The 25,339-nt window shown below is 49.3% G+C and overlaps 1 protein-coding gene across 1 annotated transcript; it reads right to left on the reverse strand.

The window, feature by feature from the left end:
* Nucleotides 1-8,400: 8,400 nt before the first annotated feature.
* LOC125511043 (probable CoA ligase CCL12) lies at nt 8,401-13,155 on the reverse strand. The gene is made up of 14 exons (XM_048676325.1): nt 12,719-13,155; nt 12,260-12,389; nt 11,886-12,145; nt 11,574-11,775; nt 11,456-11,496; nt 11,123-11,245; nt 10,893-10,966; nt 10,555-10,775; nt 10,185-10,279; nt 9,887-10,103; nt 9,684-9,809; nt 9,234-9,332; nt 8,935-9,144; nt 8,401-8,863 (listed from the first exon to the last, which is right to left on the reverse strand). Exons 1-14 carry the CDS (start codon nt 12,994-12,996, stop codon nt 8,750-8,752), a joined length of 2,190 nt encoding a protein of 729 aa, XP_048532282.1. The 5' UTR covers nt 12,997-13,155; the 3' UTR covers nt 8,401-8,749.
* Nucleotides 13,156-25,339: the final 12,184 nt, after the last annotated feature.

The raw sequence follows: 25,339 nt of genomic DNA on the forward strand, positions 1-25,339 counted from the left end.
CCCAAACCTCAACTATATATAGGGGGAGGGGAGGGGCTGCGCCCCCACCTAGGGTTCCCTCCCTAGGGGTGGCGGCAGCCCCCTAGATCCCATCTAGGGGCGGCCAAGGGGAGGGGAGAGGGGGAGGCGCACCAGGGTGGGCCTTAGGGCCCATCTTCCCTAGGGTTTGCCCCCTTCCCCTCTTCCTTGCGCCTTGGGCCTTGGTGGGGGGGCGCACCAGCCCACCTGGGGCTGGTCCCCTCCCACACTTGGCCCATGCAGCCCTCCGTGGCTTGTGGCCCCACTTGGTGGACCCCCGGGACCCTCCCGGTGGTCCCGGTACGTTACCGATAAAACAGCACCCGAAACTTTTCCGGTGACCAAAACAGGACTTCCCATATATAAATCTTTACCTCCGGATCATTCCGGAACTCCTCGTGACGTCCGGGATCTCATCCGGGACTCCGAACAACATTCGGTACCACACACATTCCCTTTATAACCCTAGCGTCATCAAATCCTTAAGTGTGTAGACCCTACGGGTTCGGGAACCATGCAGACATGACCGAGAATGACTCTCCGGTCAATAACCAACAGCGGGATCTGGATACCCATGTTGGCTCCCACATGTTCCACGATGATCTCATCGGATGAACCACGATGTCAAGGACTTAATCAATCCCGTATGCAATTCCCTTTGTCCATCGGTACGATACTTGCCCGAGATTAGATCGTCGGTATCCCGATACCTTGTTCAATCTCGTTACCGGCAAGTCTCTTTACTCGTTCCGTAACACATCATCCCGTGATCAACTCCTTGGTCACATTGTGCACATTATAATGATGTCCTACCGAGTGGGCCCAGAGATACCTCTCCGTTTACACGGAGTGACAAATCCCAGTCTTGATTCGTGCCAACCCAACAGACACTTTCGGAGATACCTGTAGTGTACCTTTATAGCCACCCAGTTACGTTGTGACGTTTGGCACACCCAAAGCACTCCTACGGTATCCGGGAGTTGCACAATCTCATGGTCTAAGGAAATGATACTTGACATTAGAAAAGCTTTAGCATACGAACTACATGATCTTGTGCTAGGCTTAGGATTGGTTCTTGTCCATCACATCATTCTCCTAATGATGTGATCCCATTATCAACGACATCCAATGTCCATGGTCAGGAAACCGTGACCATCTATTGATCAACGAGCTAGTCAACTAGAGGCTTACTAGGGACATGGTGTTGTCTATGTATCCACACATGTATCTGAGTTTCCTATCAATACAATTCTAGCATGGATAATAAACGATTATCATGAACAAGGAAATATAATAATAATCAATTTATTATTGCCTCTAGGGCATATTTCCAATAGCACGTAGTCAGTGATGTCGGTCTTCAATCCGTCCCACACGAAAAGTTTCTTGATGCGCTGGTAGGTGGCTGTAGCACCGGAGTGACCACCGACGGTGCTGTCGTGCAGAGCGCTGATGAGCTTAGTGCGCAAGGCCGTGTTCTTGCCGATCCACAAGCGCTCCTGCTTGCGGATGAGCCCCTTGTAGAGCTCGTACCCGTCGTCATCGGGACTGTGGATCGCGAGCCGCGCCAGGCGATCCTGCGCATCGACGTCCGTGGCGTAGGAGTTTGCCACTTCTTGCACCCATGCCGACTGGCAAATGGAGAGCGCGTCGAGGTTCAGAGTCGTGCCCACGTGAGAGAGAGTGTCAGCGGCTCCATTTTCGCTGCCGCGACGGTAGCGGAACTTGAATTGGAGCCCCACCAGCTTGGCCATGGCCTTGCATTGCAGGTCGGTGGTGAGCTGCTGATCTTGCAGGTTGCAGAGGCTTTTGTGATCCATGATGATGGTGAACGGGCCCCGTTGCAAGTACGCGTGCCACTTCTCGACGGCCATCATGATGGCGATGAACTCCTTCTCATATGCTGACATCCTCTGGTTGCGCACGCCCAGGGCCTTGCTGAGAAACGCCACCGGGTGCCCTTCCTACGCCAGCACCGTGCCGACGGCAGTGTCACACGCGCCCGTCTCGATCGTGAACGGGTGCGCGAAATCTAGGAGCGCGAGCATGGGCGCGGTCACCATTGCGCTCTTGAGGAGATCGAACGCCACCTGAACCCTCTCCGTCCACTCAAAACCCTTCTTGGTCAGCAAGCTAGTGAGCGGCTTGACGATGATGCTGTAGTGCACGATGAACTTGCGATAGTAGCCGGTGAGGCCAAGGAAGCCGCGACGCTCGGTCGCGTTGATTGGGGTAGGCATGCCACCATAGCTTGCGTCTTCTCAGGGTCCGTGGCGACGCCGTCCTTGGAAATGATATGGCCGAGGTAGGAGATGTTGTCCTGAGAGAAAGAGCACTTGGAATCCTTGGAGTACAGTTGGTGCTCGCGGAGCAGGGCGAGGACAAGACGAAGGTGCTCCAGGTGCTCCTCCAATGTTTCACTGAATATCAAAATGTCATCCAGAAATATGATCACAAACTTACGCACGTACTTGGCGAAGATTGCATTCATCAGACACTTGAAAGTTGGCGGTGCGTTCCTCAGCCCGAACGGCATGACCTTGAAGTGAAAGTGGCCATGGTGCATCTTGAACGCCATCTTTTCTTCGTCGCCCTCGTGCATGCGTATCTGGTGGTAACCAGCGCGGAGATCCAGCTTGGAAAAGAAGGCCGCTCCAGCCAACTCGTCGAGCAATTCGTCCACGATGGGCAGAGGAAACTTGTTCTTGACTGTGGCGTCGTTGAGCCGGCGATAATCGATGAAGAAACGCCAGGTGTCGTCCTTCTTCTTGACGAGCAGCACGGGCGCGGCGAACGGACTCATGCTGTGCTCGATGACACCGGACTAAAGCATCTCCTGGACCTAACGCTCGATCTCGTCTTTCTGTAGGGGCGAGTAGCGATACGGGCGCGAGTTGGCGGGGCGCACGTCGTCCACCAAAGTGATGGCGTGATCATAGCGGCGATGTGGAGGCAAGCCCTTGGGGTCGGCGAACACGTCGACGAAGTCCATCAAGACACACTGCACACTGGGTGGCACCTTGGTAGCTTGCGGTTCAGGTGCACGGGGCCAGTCGAGGACCGCCATGTACCAAATGTCGTTGCATGCTTGCCATTTGCGCAATTGCTCGGGCTCGATTTCTTCCATCTTCTCATTCTGCTTGGGTCGAACACTTTGCAGGGTGATCATGGCGCCGTGGTGCTCAAAGGTCAGTGTCTTCTCGAGCCAGTGGTAGCTCATTGGGCTGAACTGCTCCAACCAGTCCATGCCGAGCATGCCGTCATAGGCCCCCAAATCCAGTTGCCTCATATCGGTGGTGAACGTGTTCCCTTGAATCCACCAGGTCAGCCCTTGCACCATGCTGTTATAGGTCATGCGCTCGCTGTTGGCCACTCGGACTTCCACCGCGGGCACGGGAACAGATGGTGCATGCACGTGCTCGGCGGATGCCTTGGAGAGGAAGCTGTGCGTGCTCCCTGAGTCCACCAATAACAGCATGACCTGATTGCTGATGAGCGCGCGCAGACGGATGGTGCGCGGCGACTCTGTACCGCCAACAGCATGCGTGGAGAGCACGTAGCACTCAGGTGTGGGATCTTGATCAGCCGGCGCATCGAGCAGGTCTAGGGCGTGAACGTCATCGTCACTCAGCACTTCGCCATGGTCCCCGACCTAAATTGTGAGTAGTTGAGTGGCCGGTTTGCATCGATGGTCGTTGGAGTAACGATCCCCGCACTTGAAACAGAGCCCGTTGGCACGTCGGTGCTCCCGGAGTTGCCGCTCGCGTGCCAGGTCGTCGTTGGGCACTACAGCGCCTCCTGGCCATGGTGCCCCCACAACCCGGGGAGGAAGCGGTAGGGGAAGTGGTCGCCCCGCCGGAATGATTCGTGGTTGAGCACGTTGCGTGCCTGCCTCCTCCTCCATGATCCGGGGCAACACCGCGGCGCGTGTTATGCTGGTCGGCTCCTGAAGACGAACCGCAGCCCGCAGATCGTCGCGCAAGCCCAACAGGAACTGAGTGATGAACAACTTGGGGTTGAGCGATGCGTCGAGGGCGAGCAAGTGATACATGTGAGCCTCGAACGCCGTCCTGTACTCGGAGACGGTGCCGGTTTGGCGGAGCTGCAGCAGCTTATGCATCTCCACCTCAAACTCGTCCGGTGCGAACTCGCTGATGATGGCCGCGGAGAACTCTTCCCAGGTTGGCGCTCGGTGTGTCTGCCGGTACGCCTGGAACCAGTGCGTTGCGTGGTCGTCGATGTAGAGCGAGGCCGTGGTCACCCAACTGTGCGGCGGAACGCGGTACAGGTCGAAGTAGGCGATGCAGCGGTCGATCCATAGGTTGGGCGCGTCGCCGTCGAAGTGGGGAAAATCGTGCTTGTGTGGCTTGACCGTGTACTCATCCCGCGACCCATGGTGCGAATCGCGGCCCGCCATGAATGTGGTTGTCTGCCCGACGCCCGCGAACTGCAGAGGTTGCCGCGTAGGAAGCAGGGGCGGTCCGTTGTTGGCGAGGCAAATGGCGGGGCCCTGAGGACGAGACCTGCGGCCGTGCTCCAACGACGTCACCGCAGAGGCCTGGGTGTCGCCGTCGTGGTGGTCCGCATCGTTATGTCGGTGGCGCTCGGCGGCGGACGGCAAAGGTGGCGGCTCGCGTTGCTGACGCACCTCATCGACGTCGGCTTGAGTGAGGTCCAGCTGCTTGCGGATGTGCGCTAGATCAGAGGAGACCTGCGTGTTGAACGCAATCTGGGCCTCGCGCTGCTTGTCGCTCGCAAGTGTGGTCTCGTCGAAGCGCTTCAGGAGCGCCTGCAGCATCGCCTTGAGCTCTCCCATGGACTCCGACATGGCGGTGATGATATGGCGAGTTTGAGCAGAGGGTTTGCTGGGCGGCGCCGTCACACTTGCTCCAAATCAGGCCAACCCCGCTGGGGATTTCGAGCGGACCTCGCCGGAGCAAGACCGCACCCGCAGTGGTGGATGTTACGGCTCGATCGAGAGAGGATGAGTGGCAGCAAAGAAAATTTTGTGGGGCAAAATCTAGCTCTGATTACCAACTATCACGAACTCACCAACGCATGATCGAATCCAAGAGGGGAAAGGGGATGAGATCGAGACTTGGGAGAGGGGTTTCTTTCCAAGGGAGGAGGTACAGATTAGGTGAGAGAGTTCAGAGATAACATCACACACACTGCGTGCCCTGCCTACTGGCCTATAGCTGGCTAAATAGCTGAGCTCCACTTGTCCACTTTGCCTTACAGGTGGGTCCATGCCACATGGCAGAGGGGGTCCCACCATCACGCGTCCACCACATCATCTCCTGGTGATGCAGGTGTGAAATAGATGCTCCAGAAGATTGCAGAAACTGGAGACACTCTAGGAAGGTCTGTAAAAGACAGAAATAGCATCAGTGCAAGAGCAAACACTTTGTGGCCAAAGCTCATGTAGAAGAAGGCTATGTCTTTGTGACCGTGTGTGACTCTGTTCGCCACAACCCTCTAGAGTGGAGATTAGAATCGCCACAAGAATTTGAATTTCAAGATATGATCAACGTAGCACCATGTGCTCCGGGGTTACTTTTTCCATCTCCCCTCAAGCTTGACTCCTTCAGCTATTTGGCACAGACAGATGAGATGATATAGCCGTCCTCTGCAAGAACAAACAGATGGGTGTCCTGATTCAAGCTTTTGGCCCCTTCAGCTTTGACACCCATTAGAAAATTGGTAGATTAAAACTTACACCCTGACCCTGCTCGCGAACGCGATTACCCACCCGAATCAATCCGCCTTCATTCAAGGCCGATTTATTCTTGATGGGGTTCTAGTATTCCACGAAGTCCTTCATGAGGTCCGGCTGAGACACCATCGGCGGTGTTTCTGAAGCTCGACTTTCACAAGGCCTATGACACGGTCCACTGGCCCTTCTTGCGAGAAGTGTTGCTTCGCAAGGGCTTCGACGACCGTTGGGTGACTAGGGTCATGCAACTTGTCTCCTGCGGACGGACTGCTGTGAACATCAACGGGGACATCAGGCCTACTTCCCCACCCTCTGTGGGGTTCGTCAGGGCGACCCTTTCTCGCCTTTTTTGTTCAACATGGTGGTTGATGCCCTGGCGTCCATACTTGATAAGGCCAAGGATGCTGGCCATATTCATGGCATCGTCCCTCACCTCGTCGAAGGGGGAGGGGTCTCCCTTCTCCAATATGCGGACGATACCATTATTATGGTGGAGGGCACCGTCCAAGACATTGCTAACCTAAAGTTCCTCCTCCTGTGCTTCCAACAGATGTCGGGCCTAACCATTAACTTCGACAAGAGCGAAGTGATGTGCTCGGGTTCCCCCCTGAGGAAGCACAGTCCATCGCGGATCGCCTTAATTGTCGGTTGGGTTCTTTCCCAACGACATACTTGGGGATCCCCATTAGTGACTCGCGCCTCACTGTGGCGGACCTCCGCCCCACGGTGACCCGTATGCAACATCGAGTTGAACCCTGTAAAGGGCGTTGGCTGTCAAAGGCTGCTCGGGTGATCCTTATCAACTCTTCGCTGGCTAGCCTTCTATGGTTCCTCATGAGCTTCTATAGCCTCCATGAGACCCTACATCAGGAGATTGCCAAGTACCAATCTAGATTCTTCTGGGCTGGAGAGGGAGATAAGCAGAAGTACCATATGGTTAGCTGGCCTGATATCTGCAAACCCAAGGACCAAGGAGGTCTTGGGATCCTGTCCTCCCACCGCATGAACATAACCCTCTTGACTCGTTGGCTCTGGCGCATTGCCAATGGCGATGGAGGTCTCTGGCTCACCATCATCCAGAACAAATATCTTCGTGGACAGCCCCTTGCTTTCTGTCAGCGCTCGGGCGGTTCCCAGTTCTGGCAGGCCGTCGTCCAGTTGCTTCCGGTGCTTCGAATTGGCACTTCCATAGCGGTTGGTACCGGATCTTCGACCATGTTCTGGTTTGACCGATGGCTTGGGGACTCCCCCTTGGCCGCGCGATTCCCTGCGCTCTTCACAATTGCAGTTGACCCTCCGCCGCCCCTTCGGCCCTCCAGAAGTTGCTGCCTGGGACGCCCTTATGCAGGACATCGCCATCCTCCCTATGGACGGCGTTGGCTCCCCGGATGTCACTTCGTGGTGGCTTGAGCCCTCCGGCTGCTTCTCCACTAAATCCCTCTACGCGGCCATCGCCCCCTCGACGGCCCCCGAACCCTTTAGTTTGATTTGGGATATCCGCCTGCCCTTGAAGGTCCGGATCTTCATATGGCAATGGATTCGCGGCCGCCTCCCAACTGGCGTGGAGGTCCGTAAGCGTAATGGACCTGGGAACGGGATGTGCCCCTTGTGCGACACGGTGGAGGATGCTAACCACATCTTCTTCTCGTGCCCTACGGCCCAGTTCCTCTGGTCCTGCTTCCGCGAGACAGTTGGGGGCCGGTGGTGTAACACCAACTTCCCTGACCTGCTTGCGGAAATCCATGCTTTCCCCCCCTCACTACCGCCATATCAGATGGCTATGCGTTGGGATCCTCGCCTGGACGCTCTGGACCGTTCGCAATAAGCTTGTCATTCAGAAGGTCCCTCTTCGACGTGCTACTGACGCCGTTTTTAAAATGTGTGGATACTTGCAGCTCTGGCGGCTGCTTAGCCGCCCCCAGGATCGGGACGTCATCAACAACCTCATCGCCGACCTTCGCTCGATGGCCTTCAGCTTGGCGCCCCCGCTCCCCCCGCCACCACCGGAGCCAGACTAGCTGTTGTGCAGCACCCTCCGTGTGCGTGCCTTTTTTTTGCTTTTCAGAGCTTGTTGAGCTGTGCCCTCAGCATTAACCTTATTTGACTTCTTGGCGTGTTAGACCTGTGCGTGTGTGTGTTGTGGTCGAACTATGTTGGTTGTTGGGTTTTATCTATAAAGCGGGGCGAAAGCCTTTTTCGGTAAACTTACACCCACTTGAGCTTCCCACAAGACAAATTAGCCGCCTACGCAGGGCGTGCGTGCAGAGTCACTGATATGGATTTTGTTTTACAGTAGTATATGATCAAAACATATCTACTACCTCTGTTTCAAAGTACATGTCGTTCTACTAGACTAGCTTAGCTTACCAGTTACCAGAACGACATATATTTTGGAACGGAGGATGTAAGTATTAATCTTTCAGACGTGGGATCATGCATGACTGGTATATATGGAAACTTGCATATTCAGATAGCTCATGTCACAAGGATAGTTTTTTTTGGGGAGGGGGGTATACAGAGATCACATTAATTACTTGCTTTAAATCCAAGAGCAACAATATTCTTTGCGGTTTTCCCAACGCAAATTGGATTTGAATTTGATACGTACTTTAAATGGATACTTGATACTTTAGAAACTGTCTAAAGAAGTTCAGATTACAAAATCATTAGTTTGCAAGAGTAACAAAAAGTAAACATATCCGAGTTTTGATCTGACACTACATAATGCCGCTCATCTTGTTTTATAAAGATGTAAAGAGAAAACATAAGAAAATGTGATGGCTTAAAAACCTTCAAACATACAGAGTGGTCCGATTTTAGCAAGCCATCGCTTTATTACTTCTAATGCGCTGAACACATACAATACAATAACAAGTGTTATGAAACTACACACCCTCAATGAAGTGAATGAAAGGGAATCGAACAATCGCTTATGTAACACACCATTAGTTCAATAAACTTGGATTATGAAGAGCCATTTTCTTGTTGAAGAGAGATAATTGGCCCTCAGGTGCATTATAGCTTGCTGCGACTTGCAAGTTCTTGCTTCAGCTGATCCCTCAGGACCCTTCTCAGCAGCTTGTTCGAAGCAGTTCTCGGGAACTCGGGGACGACTTTGACGTAGCTCACCTGTCAATTCCCTCATTATACATGCGCCCATCTGATCATGTGAACTGAACTTTAGAAAGAGAGACTCTTACCCTGAAAAGGGGATTGAGGTTCTTCTGGATGGCTCTCTGGAACTTTCCCTTCAGAATATTTGCATCGTATGGTGCCGATCTATCTTTTAGCACTGCCAAGATAGCCAGTTGTTCTGGTCCCCCGCCAGAAGGTTTGATGCCAACAGCTGCTGTTTCTAGCAAACCCTCATCGGCTCCATTACAAACCCGTTCGATCTCCACTGAACTTGTCTGTTCGTGCAAGAGCAACATTGAATTGGTTTCATGAAATGCAAGGATGATAACAAGAGACTGAAAACATTAAAAGGAAGAGCTTCAACCTTAATCCCTCCAAGATTCATAGTGTCGTCTGCTCTGCCCTGCACGATATAGTAACCACCTACTGTCCTCTGGATTATATCTCCATGTCGTCGGAGTTGCTGCAACAGAAGTACTATTACAACGTGCTAAGTGTTTCACCATTCTGGTAATTACTGATAACTTCTAGTAGCATGTACTTAGATTTATTTGGTTGGTTCAGCAAAGGGAACATTGACTAAAATGTTGCTACTTTTTTTCATAGCACACTTATCACTGAAACTTATGTCAGAGAACAATAACATGTCTAAATCACATATTTGCTTCTCATCTTCTCGGTAGGGCTCCACTGGAAAACTTGGAGAACATACTGACTTTATAAAGCTTAAATGTTGGCTGCTGCCAATGTTGAATATCTTCATAATTTTGTCAAGCAGTTTAGATATGGAAAACTGAGGTAAGCGACTCCATACCCGTTCTCTGTAAATGGGCATTCCATCGAAGTAAACCTTATCATGGTCAGCATTGAGAAGCCGATTGGTAGCACCGAAATATAAAGGGAAGAGACCCACTTCTCCAGAACAAGGTAGATCATCAGGCTGTCACAGCAAACGTCAAATGGTTAATGCAGCGAACACAATCACCAAACTTAGAATATTCTACGGACAATACTTACATATGGATTTCCCTGTTCATCAAGTATGACAAACCCAGTGGACATCGATGCACCACTGAAAGCTCCAAAAGCTTGTGGCTGCAGAAGACTCCCTTGAATGTATGAGGATGCCAGCTCTGTGCCACCACAGCACTCAACAATGGGTTTGTAACAGGTACGTGAAGATAGCCACAGATTATCATCAATATCAGAAGCCTCCCCTGTTGTGGCAAGTACCCTGCAATTACAGAATTGTAGCTCCTTTTGACGAGGTTGTGATGAAATCGAGTGCTTTCTAACAGTGTAAGTAGCAACTTGCCTGATTTTGGTCCAGTCTAGCCCTTCAGTAAGATTACCAGCCTTCCATGATTTCACCAAGCTAGGCACAGATCCTAATACACTCACACGAGCATCCTGCAAGTTAATGGACATTACCATGAAGCACATGAGTAAGAGCAATTTATATTTAGCTTCTAATTTAATATGCAGGGACTTTTGACTAAATCCTAGCATCCACAGACTGAGGTTAATTAGGTAGCCAATAAGCTTTATCTATGCTCAATTCAAGACAAGTACTACTGGATACCTAAATAAGCTCATGGCAAAACCCTACTTAACTAAAAGAAATCCAACAAGGTTAAATCGACTTTAGCAGTTTAAACCAAGAGATGGTGCAACATAGGCCACACCTGGACAAATTTGCAGAAGCCACGTCCAAGAGGAGAACCATGATATAAAGCCAACGTCGCACCATTTAGAAAGGATGAGAATAGTTGAATAGGTCCCATAACCCAACCCAGATTTGTAGGCCAGCAGCCTATGTCCTTTGGGCGAACATCCAAATGTCCCCAGGTATCAGCTCCACATCTTATGGGACAAAGTTGTGTCCATGGTATAGCTTTTGGCTCCCCTGCACCAAAATCAAATAGAACAGATCAAAATCACGCATGAAGTTGTCAACGAGAGAAACAGTGCAACCAAAGATAAAAAGGAAACAGCGTCAGAAACAACTCAGGGTAGTCTATACCAGTTGTTCCTGATGAAAACAGTATATTAATTAGGGCGTCTGCAGATTGATAAACTGGAGAGTATATCGATGACCTGCAAATCCAAGATATACAGGTTTCATGTTGGTCACATCACAAAATCACGTATGTTTTGCAATCTAGGTGTTAAAGTTTTCATGGAGAGAAAGCCTCTGAACACGACAGTCATTTATTATTGTGTGTCATGGGAGGGAACAAATTTGTTGCATACCTTCCAGCAGAACGAGAAAGAAAATCTTTCCAGGATATATCGCCATTCCTTGGTGTAACTCCAAGAAGGTCTCCAGTTGCAGGGATTAAAATAGCTTTGGATGAAGTCCCTTCCATGACACGGCTGAAGAATTAGATCTACTTAGATGAGTGCTGATAATTGTTGTGATAGTTCAGTATGTTCACGCAAAAAGTATAAATGAAACCTATATTGTTAAATCAAAGCAAAATGATTATTTTCGCAAGATGTGATCCTACCAAATAACTACATTGCTTGTTAAAGTTGAGCAAATTAAGTTACTGAAACACAGATATAATTTGATCAATCATATACCTATAAAGTGGAAATTTCTTCCCTCCCCTAATTATGAAATCCTGAAATCTCAAGAAATTAGTATAAGCAATACTACAGTACTGATGATCATAAGACTTGCTCGTTTCTATGGTCAAACCTGAGTAAAGATTGCCTTTGCTTTTGCGACCCTCATGCGAGTCGCAATCTCCTGAGGTGCGAAACTGTCTGCTATTCCCACAACAACAAAGCCTCCAAGGATGATTGCCAAGTAAACAATGACCGCATTGCACGTCATGGGCATGTCTATTGCAATCCGGTCGCCCTTTTGGAACATGGTATCAAGGGCATTTGCAACAGTCCTGAAAATACCAAAGCAACAATACCATGATGATGAAATTGTACAATAGAACAGAAGAGAATTAAAGGTTTCTGCATGCCCCCTACACTTAATTTGTTAAGAGATGCATACATCACTTGGGTGCGAAGCTCCTTCAACGACATACGGTTCACTGGGTAATCGTCAAAGCCCTCATCCCTCCAGACAATAGCTGTGCTATCATCGGTCTTGCTCTGGGAAGGCCAAGGTAGCAGACAACATTCAGCAATGTTGAGCACTGCACCTGGGAACCATGTTCCACCCTTCTTTGATTTATCTGATGCATCTAGAATCGGCGTCGGTTCTTTCACGAACTTGATGGAGAGCTCCTTTAGCACCAGTTTCCAGTAGACCTATGCAATGAACACCTAGGAGGGCTGTTATGAAGAAATAGAAACTTTGAACTGGTGTTCCAGTTGTCCACTTGTACCGAGAAGTAAATTCCAAATCTAGAAAGAGAAACTGACCTCCTGGTTCTGAACAGAGAATTTGTGGAAGAGGCGAAAGCTCGAAACTGGATCCTTATATGATGCTCCTAACAGCTTGGGTCCATTCTCTTCCATCACTCTCCCAAGATTTGTTTGCTTGCAGTCAATCCTGCAACAATCGTGATAATCGTGTCACGAAGTAAAATATACATACACCGATGACTGATCGTCCTATCACATAGCAGCATCAAATGATGCGAATCCACAGACCAGTTATAAGCTAGTATCAAAAATTCAAAATAGTACTGTATCTTACTTTCGTTGTTAGGCTAAATGCTGGGTTAAATGGAACCATGAGCTTAATTGGTTGGTGGAATTAGACTAGCAATCACTTTCACCATTGATCAAACAGTTGGTAGCAAGTTAAGCGCTGGGAGAGAACCCCTGCTCAGCTGTATTTCCAACAACAAAAAATGGACAGCGGACGGCGAGACTTACGGGGAGGGGAACCAGTAGGGCGGCGGGCCTCGCTTGGCGCGGTCCCAGCCGGCGTAGACGGAGTAGTACACCAGCTGGTGGAGCGCGTGCGGGTGGTCCGGCCGCAGCACCCCCGCCGCCACGACCGCCGCCCACGCCGCGGCCGCGTCGCCGCCGTATTTGCCGGTCGCCGAGCGGAGCGCGGCGAGGAAGGCCGCCGCGTCCGCCGCGGCGAGCCCGGCCGCCTCCACGTCGCCCGCCCGGATCTCGCCCACGCCGCCCCTCGCGGTGGCCGCCATGGCCCGCCTGCTCGGCTGCTCGCTCGCTCTCCGCCTGCCTCGCGGTCGCGGACTTCGCGCGAGAGTGCTAGTGACACTGCTATGTTATCGGCGCAGGCATTCCATTTGGACTTGCTGGTCTGACGAGGACGACGACGACGAGGAAGACAGAAAAAGGGACAAGGAAATTAAAAAGAAAAAGGCTCGAGTTTGGTTGCTTTGCTGGGTAGGTGTGGTTAGGTAGGAGGCGTGGCGCCGTGCGTGCGTGCGACACTGCAGTCTCAACGAATTAGGCCCTCTTTGGTTTATAAGTTCTAAGACTTTTTTTAATCCCAATTTATAAGTCTCAACTCTCTAAAAAGTCTCTATTTATTTGGTTCCCGGGATTTATAAGTTTCTATAAGACTATATTATAACTATAAGTCCTTACAAGTCCCTCCTTGAAAATCTTATTTCATAAGTCCCAAATGCCCACTTTAAGTCCTTATAAGTCCCTCCTGTTTGGTTTAGATGGGACTTATAGGGACTTATTTAAGGCCCTAAACCAATAAGTTCCTGAAAACAAACACCCTCTTAGACGATGATGATAAAGTTCTTTAGCCCAAATTATCGATCCGATTTGCCAACTTCAACACTGCTTGCCTCCTGAGCACGGTTTTGGAGTATGCATTTTTTGACCCTGCCTATTTTTAAACCCTCTGTAGCAGCTGTTTTTATAATCCGTCACTTGTTTGCCACGTGTTTTTCATGAGCTGTAAACCCGTGGAACCCTTCCTCGGAACACCACATAACGCTTCTCCTAGCATGGTAGAAGAGCAACTATTTAAGCGGCAAGCAATGGAGCACACTAGACATGTAACAGAAGAAAGCATGCATGATCATGTGGCATAGCAAGTCCATCATATCACTACTATGGTGTCATCCTACCACCACATCCAAGAGAAAGTGTAATCCTACCACCACAAATTTGTTATCAGTGTGAGGGGTTAGTATATACCATATCATCAGTATATACATACCATCAGTAGTTTTCAAACCCTAGCTACCACAAAATATACGTCGTCGAGGATCATGCACCTCGTCACCACCACTTGAAACAACACTAATAGTAGTGTTTGCCCAGCCATGTTCTGAGACAGAGCACCCTATGGGTGTCTTCTATGGCAACAAACACAACACCCTTAGCCTTACTGTCCAGCAGATGGCTCAAAACAGCAATGAGAATCTCTAGGCTTAAGCCACCTTGGTCCATGACTGCGACGTAGAGGTTTGGGTGGACTCCGACCGGTTCGCTCTTCCTAATGGTGGTTTCCACCTCCTTGACGGCCTCAGTCATGCTGCTGAAGACGCTCAACCCGTCCTCCATCAAGTTGTCCCTCTTTCTATCAAGCACAGGAATGTGCCTACCACCCTTATCAGGACCATCAAGGATGATGATCTCTGACCCCTGGGTGTTTGGATAGTTAGGCATGGGAGAACCAAGCGGCTCACTGGAGCCCATGGCATGCTTGCCGGTTACCATCCCAATGGAGAAGATGTGTTGCATCTAGGCATAGTTCTCGATGAGTGTGTTGAGGAACTTTTCGTCCTTGAGGTGGTCCTAAGAAAGAAACACATCGTGGTTAGTTGTGACAGGACAATAGTTGGCATGCTTAAACAAGGGGTACTTGAGCTAACCACGATGTGGCCTTGGTAGTGCTCTGCCTCCAAACCGATCGAGCAGGTGGTCTGATCCCGTGAGGCGCCGCTAAGTTCTCTTAGCTTGGTGAAAGTGCAACTAATCTCCGGGTGGTTTTGGTAATTAATAACAACATATAAGTCATTGGTCTAATGCTCGTTGATAATAGATTTCAGAGAAGACCAATGATTGGCAAGGCAAGGACTATTGATTGTGGACCCTCAAAATGCTAAGGACAAGAATTGGCAAAGCTCCAACACTATATTTTTTGTTAAGTGATCTAAGATCACATTGAGTCCATAGGAAAGCCAGTACTATTAAAAGGGCGTGAGGTTTTGATCATGACTCTTGGCAATCCCAATCTTCACCTTTTTCACCATAGCATCAAGAAGCTGTGCTTGGCGAATCTGGTCTTCTAAGGTAGGAGAGACTTGAAGGTTGGCGAGGAAACCTTGAGGAACAACTTGCAGATTCAGCTTGCGGAAAGCTTGACAAAGCTTGGGTTGATAAGGCTTGAGAATCAGACTGTTGCAATAGGCCTTTCTGCTCAAAGCGTCAGCAATCACATTGGCCTTGCCTGGAGTATACTCAATACTCGGATTATACTCTTGAATCATTTCGACCCATCGAGTTTGCCTTAGGTTGAGATTAGGCTGAGTGAAGATGTACTTGAGACTCTTGTGATCAGTGAAAATGTCCACTTTTCTTCCCAATAGAAGATGTCTCCAAGTCAAAAGAGCATGCACAACTGCCGCCAACTCGAGATCATGAGTGGGGTAGTTCTTCTCATTAGGCTTTAACTGGCGAGATGTATAAGCAACAACTTTCTTCTCTTGCATCAATACTGCGCTAAGACCTTGGAGAGAGGCATCACAAAAGACCTCGTACGGCTTGGATTCATCAGGTGGAGTCAGAACTGGAGCAGTGATCAACTTCTCTTTCAAAGTGTTGAAAGCCATATCACACTCCGGAGACCAAACGTACTTGACGTGCTTCTGAAGAAGATTTGAGAGAGGCTTGGCGATCTTGGAAAAGTTTTCGACGAATCTTCTGCAATAGCTTGCGAGACCGAGGAAACTGCGGAGTTGCTTCACGTTCTGAGGAGGTTCCCAATTCACAATTGCGGACACCTTCTCAGGATTCACGGAAATGCCCTTGGCAGAGATGATATGACCAAGATAAAGAACCTCATCGAGCCAAAATTCACACTTGGAGAACTTGGCGTAGAACTGATATTCCCTGAGCTTATCAAGAACCAAACGCAAGTGCTTGGCATGATCTTCCTTGTTCTTCGAGAAAACCAGAATGTCATCGAGATAGACCAAAACGAAGTCATTGGTGTAGGCGTTGAAGATGAAATTCATCATGCGAGAGAACGTCGGAGGAGCGTTGGCGAGGCCAAAAGACATGACAGTGTATTCATATGAACCAAAGCTTGTTCTGAATGCTGTCTTGGGAATATCTTCTTCACGAATGCGAATCTGGTGATAACCCATACGGAGATCAAGCTTGGAGAATACTTGGGCACCTTTGAGTTGTTCGAACAGCTCATTGATGTTGGGAAGTGGGTATTTGTTCTTGATGGTCTTCTTATTCACTGGACGGTAATCAACACAAAGTCGACTCGATCCATCCTTCTTCTTCACAAAAAGAACACCACAACCCCACGGGGAAGTACTAGGCCGGATGAGACCCAATCTTTCTTGCTCATCGAGTTGCTTCTTCAGCTCCTTCAACTCTTCGGGGCCGAGCTTGTAGGGACGTTTGCACACAGGTTCCGTACCGGGCTCAAGTTCAATAACAAATTCAACCGGCCGGTTTGGAGGCATCCCTGGGAGTTCTTCTGAAAAAACGTCTTGATATTCGCAAACGACAGGAATTTGCGAGATGGCATCCAATTCACCCTTCTCATTGAGAGAAAACAACTGGATGGTATTATCCCGAGCAGCAAAGACAATGACATCCTCAGACGAATGAGTCAGTTGAATCTGCCTGGCTGCACAATCAAGCTGAGCTTTATGCTTAGAGAGGCAGTCCATCCCGAGAATAAGATCAATATCCGAGTCACCGAGAACCGTAGGAGAAGCAAGAAACTTGAACTCGCCCATCGCGATAGAAACATCCGGAACGATGGAGTTAGCCTGCATGCGCTTGCCGGGAGAGACAACTGCTAAAGGACTAGGCAAAACTTGTGAAACCAATTCATGCCTATTAGTAAACGGTCTCGAGATGAAGCAATGCGATGCACCAGTGTCAAAAAGAACTTTTGCAGGAATATCATTAACAGGAAGGTTACCCATGATCACATCTGACGAGTCCTCTGCCTGAGCTGCATTCATCAAATTGACCTTGGCGTGCTTAGGATTATGCTTGACCACAGCTGTACTTGCCGATCTGACAGGAGGAGGAGGAGGAAGACGCCTCTGGTTGAAACACTTGTTGGCATAGTGACCCTTCTGTTGGCACTTGTTGCACGTGACCTCTGAAAGCGGACGGTGATACGGAGCACTCGATCTTGGAGCTTGAGACGAAGTCTTGTTCTGAAAGCCTGGGTTGGGTGGGTGGGAAGAACCACTGCCACCTTTGCTCTTCTGCTGATACGGCTGACGGAACGGAGGAGGAGGAAGCCAATACTTCTGCTGCTTGGCCACTTGAGTAGAGGAAGAAGGAGTAATATCTCTGACTCGCTTCCTGGAAGCATCACACCTCAACTGAGCAGCCTCTTGCTTCAGTGCCATGTTGTAGAACTCGTCGTATCTCAACGGCTCAAAGAGGACAAGAGCGAGCTGAATTTCCTCACGAAGACCACCCCTGAACTGATAGATCATGCTCTTCTCATCAGGAACATCCTGCTTGGCAAAACGGGCAAGCTTTTGGAACAATTTGTTGTAGTCATAGACAGACAAAGAGCCTTGCTTCAGATTGCGGAATTCCTCACGCTTGCTTTCAACCACGCTCTGCAGAATGTGATGAGCGCGGAAATCTTGACGGAAATCATCCCAAGTGATCAAACGTCCACCTCTGGAATCCTTGTACTGCTGGAACCACTCTGCAGCCTGATCTTTGAGTTGGAAGGAAGCGAATTTCACAAAGTCCTCAGGCCTGACGTTGCTGCACTCGAAATGCTTACACAGATCCACAAGCCAATCGTCAGCATCGGTTGCCTCAACACAATTACTGAAAGTCTTTGGCCCGTTAGCAAGGAACTGGTTGAGTGTAGCAAAGTGACTCTGATTGCTGCCTTGATTCCCTTGACTGCCTTGATTGCGCTCTTGGAGAATTTGCATGATCAGCTGAGTGTTTGCATTGGTTGCAGCCATCACAGCTTGCCATGCCTCTGGAGGAGGTGGAGGTGGTGGCGGATCAGGATTCGGAGTCGTGCGCGTTGGAGGAGCCATCCTGAAGAGGTTGACCACCGTTAGCACATAGACAGATAAATATTGAAGCTGAATCCAACGGAATGAAAATTGCAACATATAGTCTTCACATCCGAACAAATGAACGAATGCATTTCCCTTGAAGTGGTCACATATTCCTAAATTGCGAAGCCACGAAGAATCAGGTAGAAGGGGTACAACAACGAGGGATGGAATCAACATATGACGTCGAAGCAAAACGAATGCCACAACTCGAAATAAAACCAAGGGTTGGCTTGCGGAATAAGCCGGAACAAATACATGATAGAAATTTCGTCCGAAGTTTTCGTGGTGGGACCTACACGGGCTCGATCGTACAGCACCATCATGTGCAAGGCAGTGCACATGACATACGAAGCGTCCCCGAGTCAGCATAGCCAAGGACTCTTTAAGACACAACGAGACCACTGTAAAATCGACCGTGAATAGGCGAACCACTAGACGTCGAACCCCAATTTCATATCATACATCTGTCGGAAAGATATCCTAAGGCTACTTGAATTCCCACCTATGAAATTCCCGAAATTTTCCCGGTTATGCAATCAGGTGTTGGGGATACAGGGGAAGCATAATATCTCACCCAAGCTAGCAAATCCTACATCCAGCTGTATCCATCCTTCAACACATAACCAAGAAACCTTCGGAAACCATCTATCTCAACCTTCGAAAAGCATCCGTTATACACGTTATGGCGATACTCCCGAACTCCCGCCCCAGTACTGGGTGGCGTCGAGGTTATCTCACCAACGAACTGCATAAAAGAGATTTTCGATGTCGCGCACAAATCTCAAGTATACCAGAATTGCAACGATAAAATTGTGACGACAACACCTCGGAGCTCAACTCCCCGGGACACTGTCACAACCCCTAAAGACAGGAGGCACCAAGAACAATGTTCTCGTCACAAAACCATCGGAACAAAACCAAGATACTCGCATGATCCTAAAAAAAATTTTTAGTGAAATTTGAGAAGAGAAGAGTCAAAACTCTACGTCAGGATGCCTTACCAGAGCGATGAGGAGACTGGGAAGTAAAAGAATTCCTAACTCTCCGATATATAATTCCTAAGTGACTCAAAACATTTTTCTAGACACAACTCGGCTGCTAAGACGATCAAGCAATGGGGGCTCCTAAGGTCGGGGAAGGCTCTGATTACCAACTTGTAACGCCCTCGATGCGGCTATAGCTCCCACGTGTCGAGGCACGACTTAGAGACATAACCGCATTGAAAGCAATGTCGCAAGTTAGGAAATCATCACAAACATCCCATGTAATACATAATCAAGGGGAGATACATAGTTGGCTTACACTCGCCACATCACATCAAAGTACATAAATAACATCCATCATACAAATCACTCATGGCCCGACTACGGTGCCAAATAGAAAAGACCCCCAACATGCGACAAGACCCTGAATCGATAACCCCAACTAGGCACCACTACTGATCGTCGGGAAAGGAAACATAATAACGCTGAGAGTCCTCGTCGAACTCCCACTTGAGCTCGTACTCGTCACCTGGAGCGGAATCACCTGGACCTGCATCTGGAATTATAGTATTTGTGAGCCACAAGGGCTCAGCAATCTCGCACCCTCGCGATCAAAACTATTTAAGCTTATAGGAAGGATAAGGCAAGTATATGTGGAGCTGCAGCAAGCGACTAGCATATGTGGTGACTAACTTATCCGCAAAAGAGGGCGAGAAGAGGAGGCAAGGCGCGAGCGAGAAACTAGAGGAACAACCTGCGCAAGCATAACTCCAACACCGTGTCCACTTCCCGGACTCCGCCGAGAAGAGGCCATCACGGCAACACACTCAGTCGATTCATTTTAATTAATTAAGATTCAAGTTATCTACAACCGGACATTAACAAATTCCCATCTGCCCATAACCGCGGGCACGGCTTTCAAAAGTTCAATCCCTGCAGGGGAGTCCCAACTTAGCCCATGACAAGCTCTCACGGTCAACGAAGGAAAAGACCTCCTCCCAAGACGTTCCGATCAGACTCGGTATCTCGGTAACTCAAGACACTTCGACAGGTTAAAACAAAACCAGCAACACCGCCCGAATGTGCCGACAAATCCCGATAGGAGCTGCACATATCTCTTTCTCAAGGCACACTCAGATTGTCCTAGGTACGGGTAGACCAGCCCAGAGTTGCCCCTGGTGGCCACCGGTAGCTGACAGGTGGACCAACACTCAGAGGAGCACTGGCCCGGGGGGGTTAAAATAAGATGACCCTTGAGTCTGCAGAACCCAAGGGAAAGAAAAGGCTAGGTGGCAAAAGGTAAAACCAAGGTTGGGCATTGCTGGAAAAGCTTTAATCAAGGCGAAACATCAAGGGGTTCCCATTATAACCCAACCGCGTAAGGAACGCAAAATCCGGGAACATAACACCGATATGACGGAAACTAGGGCGGCAAGAGTGGAACAAAACACTAGGAGAGAGGCCGAGCCTTCCACCCTTTACCAAGTATATAGGTGCATTAAGATAACATAGCAATATAGTGATATCCCAACAAGCAAATAAAAGATGTTCCAATAGGAACGGCTCCAATCTTCACCTGCAACTAGCAACGCTATAAGAGGGGCTGAGCAAAGCGGTATCATAGCCAATCAACGGTTTGCTAGGACAAGGGTAGGTTAGAGGTTCAATCATGCAATTGGGAGGCTGACAAGCAAGTGGTAGGCATCGTAGCAGTGGCAAAACAAAAGAGCGAGCAAACTAGCATAGCAAAGATAGTAGTGATTTCGAGGGTATGATCATCTTGCCTGCACAGTTGTCAAAGTTGACTGGATCCTCACAAGCAAACTCAAAGGGCTCCTCGGTAGCGAACTCGTCTCCCGGCTCTACCCAACAAGACAAACAAGCAACAAGGATACAATCAACCACGTGCAAGACCAAGCAATATGATGAAAAGATGACATGTTATGCGGGATGCGATGCGGGATGCAAAATGCAAGATATGATAGGAAATGCATGAACCTGGCCTCAACTTGGAATTCCAAGGGTGCCACTGGATATAGGGGATGAAAACGCTTGAAAACGATATAAAGATCATTGGAATCGGAGTTACGGTTTGGAAATGGCAAGCGTTTTAAGATATGACACCGGTCTGCGATTTACAGCAAGTAGGCATCTAAATGCAACGAAATGAACATGCTACAGCCACCAAACATGAAAACAAAATACATGGCAGTGACGTGCACAAGATGGTTAACAAAACACTAGCACTGAGCCATAGGCAAATTCATCCATTAAGAGGTTCAAACAAGCATGGCAAAAATGAATAAGCAAAACAGATTCCAGACTTAGTGAAATTAACACTAGCCTGAAATTTCAGATCACGATGCTCTCTTCGGAGCAGCAAAACAACATGATAGATAACCTGAACATGACAAGTAAGAACATGGCATGGAGCTACTCAACAAGCTTAACAAAACACCCAAAATGACCTGGGGCCAAAAGGGTTCACAAAATACCCTACCGAGCTCACGAACATAGCTCGAACACAACCAGTTTCAGACTTAGTGAAAACTGAGACATGCTGAAATTATAACTCACGAAGGCATGTAAACGAGCTCGATGCACTCACTACGGTGCAAGTCATGGCAAGGAAAGCATATATCCAGAAAGAAGACACAATATGCTAGCTACACATGGGAAGAACAAAGGCATAGCATGCATGGAACACTAACGGTTGCATCGGCAAAATCGCAAACAAGTTGACGATCTGCCCAGATTAACAACGAAGCAAAAGTTGAGCTTGATTGAGTCAACCTAGAGCACTCCACATATGCAAACAAAGACATGGATGGATAGAGCATAACATAAATATCAAAACTCCCTTACTGATCATCCTCAAAAGAGGCACGGATCACTAGGAAACAAGCTGGACATATAGCATCATGAACTAAAATATCCCAGACTTAGTGAAATCACTAAGTCCCTGAAATCAGCAATCTCAGGTACCTCTCTTTGCAAGCTTGCACAAGACAACACACACATCCTAAAAATGCATGGGTGGCACCTCTGGAAAGAAGACAAAATGCTTAACAAATCATCCCAAAGGGGCACAGGCATATCACGCACGAATTAAACATGGCAAAAATGACAAAAGTGCATGATGAACTAACCGATCTGCAATTTAACTCACGAAGCCTCCTTCTAACAGCATTTAGGGCATCAAGATGAGCTCAAATGCAAGTGATGCAATGGAATGAAATGATGTACATGTCGAGACGAAGATTTTGATATATCATATGTCCAAAACGGAGCTACGGTTGCGGAGATACGAGCAGTCAAAGAATGCATAAAAATATGGAGATTAGGGTTTCGGGGAGAGGTCAACCGGATCTAGATCCGGATCTCGCGGCACTGTTCACGCCGGGTCACTGTAGCACCGGAGCTCGGGCTCGCCGGAAACGGGGCTCGCGGCGGCCGGAGGAGAGGAGGGGCTCGCCGGCCAGGGCGGCGGCGGCGGTCGGCGGCGCCGGCGGGGCGGCGAAGAGGCGGCGGGGCCCGAGGCGGCGAAGAGGCGGCGGGGCCCGAGGCGGGGCCGGGCGAGGCGGCGGGCGGCGATGGCGGCGGTGGTGGCTCCGGCCACCGGAGCTACGGGCGGCGGCGGAGGTCGGCGGCCTCGGGCGGCGGCGGTCGCCTCTGGCCCGGGAGGAGGAGGAAGGGGGGGCCGGCGCGCGGGCCAGGCGGGCCCGGCGGCGGCGATGTGGGCGCGGCCCACGTGGCGCGCGCGGACTGGACGGGAGGCGGCGGCGGCGGACGTTGTCCGGCCGGGGCGGACACGTCCGTCGGCGCGGTGGAGCTGTTTTTTTTTTAAAAAACGAGGAGGACGGGGAGGAAGACGAGATCTGAAATGGGGGGTGTATATATAGGCATAGAGGGAGCTAGGAGAGTCCAAATGAGGTGCGGTTTTCGCCCACGCGATCGTGATCGAACGATCTAGAACATGGAGCAGAGTTTGGATGGTTTTGGGCCAAATTTGGGGGGGTGTTGGGCTGCAACACACACGAGGCCTTTTCAGTCCCTCGGTTAACCGTTGGAGTATCAAACGAAGTCCAAATGACCCGAAACTTGACAGGCGGTCTACTGGTAGTAAACCAAGGCCGCATGACAAGTCTCGGTCCAAAAGGGAAATGTTTAATCCCCACACACGAAAGAAAGCTAGAAATGGCCACCGGAGGAGAACGAAGCGCCGGAATGCAAAACGGACAACGGGGAAAATGCTCGAATGCATGAGATGAATATGTATGCAAATGCAATGCACGAGATGACATGATATGAGATGCAAGAAAACGAAAACAACACACGGAGGCAAAGACCCGAACCCGAGAAATAAATATAACTTAATGCCGGAAACGGCAAGAGTTGGATACAAATATGGAAAGTATATCTGGGGCGTTACAACACTCCACCACTACGAAAAGATCTCGTCCCGAGATCTAGGACTGAAAGAACTCCGGGTACTCAGAACGGAGGTGATCCTCGCGTTCCCATGTAGCTTCACGGTCGGAATGGTGAGACCAATTGACTTTGAGAAATTTGATTGACTTGTTGCGAGTCTTGCGTTCAGTCTCTTCAAGAATAGCAACTGGGTGCTCACGATAAGAGAGATCTTCTTGGAGCTCAATGTCCTCGAAGTTGACGGTGCGGTCAGGAGTCTTGAAGCACTTTCGGAGTTGGGAGACATGGAACACATCATGAACATTGGCAAAGTTTGAAGGAAGCTCGAGCTGATAGGCGAGGTCGCCTCTCTTGCTAGCAATCTTGAAAGGCCCGACATATCTGGGGGCAAGCTTCCCTTTGATACTGAAGCGACGAGTACCTTTCATAGGAGAGACGCGGAGGTAAACGTGATCTCCGATCTCGAAATCCAGATCACGGTGCTTACTATCATAGTAGCTCTTCTGGCGGGATTGGGCTGCTTTGAGGTTATCACGAATGACTTTGCACATTTCTTCTGCTTCTGTGATTAAGTCGTTACCCAGCAGCTGACGTTCACCGGTTTCAGACCAGTTGAGAGGGGTACGGCACTTCCTGCCATACAGAATTTCAAAGGGGGCCTTACCCGAACTTGCTTGAAAACTGTTGTTATAGGAGAATTCAGCATAAGGAAGACAATCCTCCCACTTCATGCCGAAGGAGATCACACAAGCCCTGAGTATATCTTCAAGAATCTGGTTGACACGCTCGACTTGACCGCTTGTTTGAGGATGAAAAGCTGTGCTGAAGCGAATGTTGGTGCCCATGGCCTTCTGAAAAGAATCCCAAAACTTGGAGGTGAAGATGCTTCCACGGTCTGAAGAGATCACTTGAGGAATACCGTGCAGAGAGACAATGCGAGAGGTATAGAGTTCCGCCAATTGAGCTGCAGTGATCGACTCTTTGATAGGCAGAAAATGAGCCACTTTGGTGAGCTTGTCGATGACAACAAATATAGCATCATTGCCTCGCTTGGACTTTGGAAACCCAGTCACGAAGTCCATTTCAATGTGGTCAAACTTCCATTCTGGAATGGCAAGAGGTTGGAGGAGACCAGCTGGCCTTTGGTGTTCTGCCTTCACTCTTCTGCAGACATCACATTCATTCACGAATTGAGCGATCTCGCGCTTCATTCGAGTCCACCAATAAGCTTGCTTGAGATCCTGATACATCTTCGTACTACCAGGGTGGATGGAGAGAAGAGAGTAGTGAGCCTCGTTCATGATCACTTTACGAAGTTCACCTTTGGGCACAACAATACGATCCTCGAAGAAGAGAGTGTCCTTGTCATCAAGGCGGTAGCACTTGTACTTGGACTGACTCTTGGCAATCCCAATCTTCACCTTTTTCACCATAGCATCAAGAAGCTGTGCTTGGCGAATCTGGTCTTCTAAGGTAGGAGAGACTTGAAGGTTGGCGAGGAAACCTTGAGGAACAACTTGCAGATTCAGCTTGCGGAAAGCTTGACAAAGCTTGGGTTGATAAGGCTTGAGAATCAGACTGTTGCAATAGGCCTTTCTGCTCAAAGCGTCAGCAATCACATTGGCCTTGCCTGGAGTATACTCAATACTCGGATTATACTCTTGAATCATTTCGACCCATCGAGTTTGCCTTAGGTTGAGATTAGGCTGAGTGAAGATGTACTTGAGACTCTTGTGATCAGTGAAAATGTCCACTTTTCTTCCCAATAGAAGATGTCTCCAAGTCAAAAGAGCATGCACAACTGCCGCCAACTCGAGATCATGAGTGGGGTAGTTCTTCTCATTAGGCTT

This window comes from Triticum urartu, chromosome 5, assembly GCF_003073215.2.
Source record: "Triticum urartu cultivar G1812 chromosome 5, Tu2.1, whole genome shotgun sequence".
Classification (NCBI taxonomy): domain Eukaryota; kingdom Viridiplantae; phylum Streptophyta; class Magnoliopsida; order Poales; family Poaceae; genus Triticum; species Triticum urartu.

Bases quoted from the DNA above. Each gene is read 5' to 3' on its own strand.
- LOC125511043 (XM_048676325.1), bottom strand. From the start codon at position 12,996: ATGGCGGCCACCGCGAGGGGCGGCGTGGGCGAGATCCGGGCGGGCGAC. The intron at 10,967-11,122 runs GTATGCAACAAA...TTGGATTTGCAG, and splicing joins CTTTCTCGTTCTGCTGGAAG to GTCATCGATATACTCTCCAG. The intron at 10,280-10,554 runs GTGTGGCCTATG...ATTAACTTGCAG, and splicing joins GCTTCTGCAAATTTGTCCAG to GATGCTCGTGTGAGTGTATT.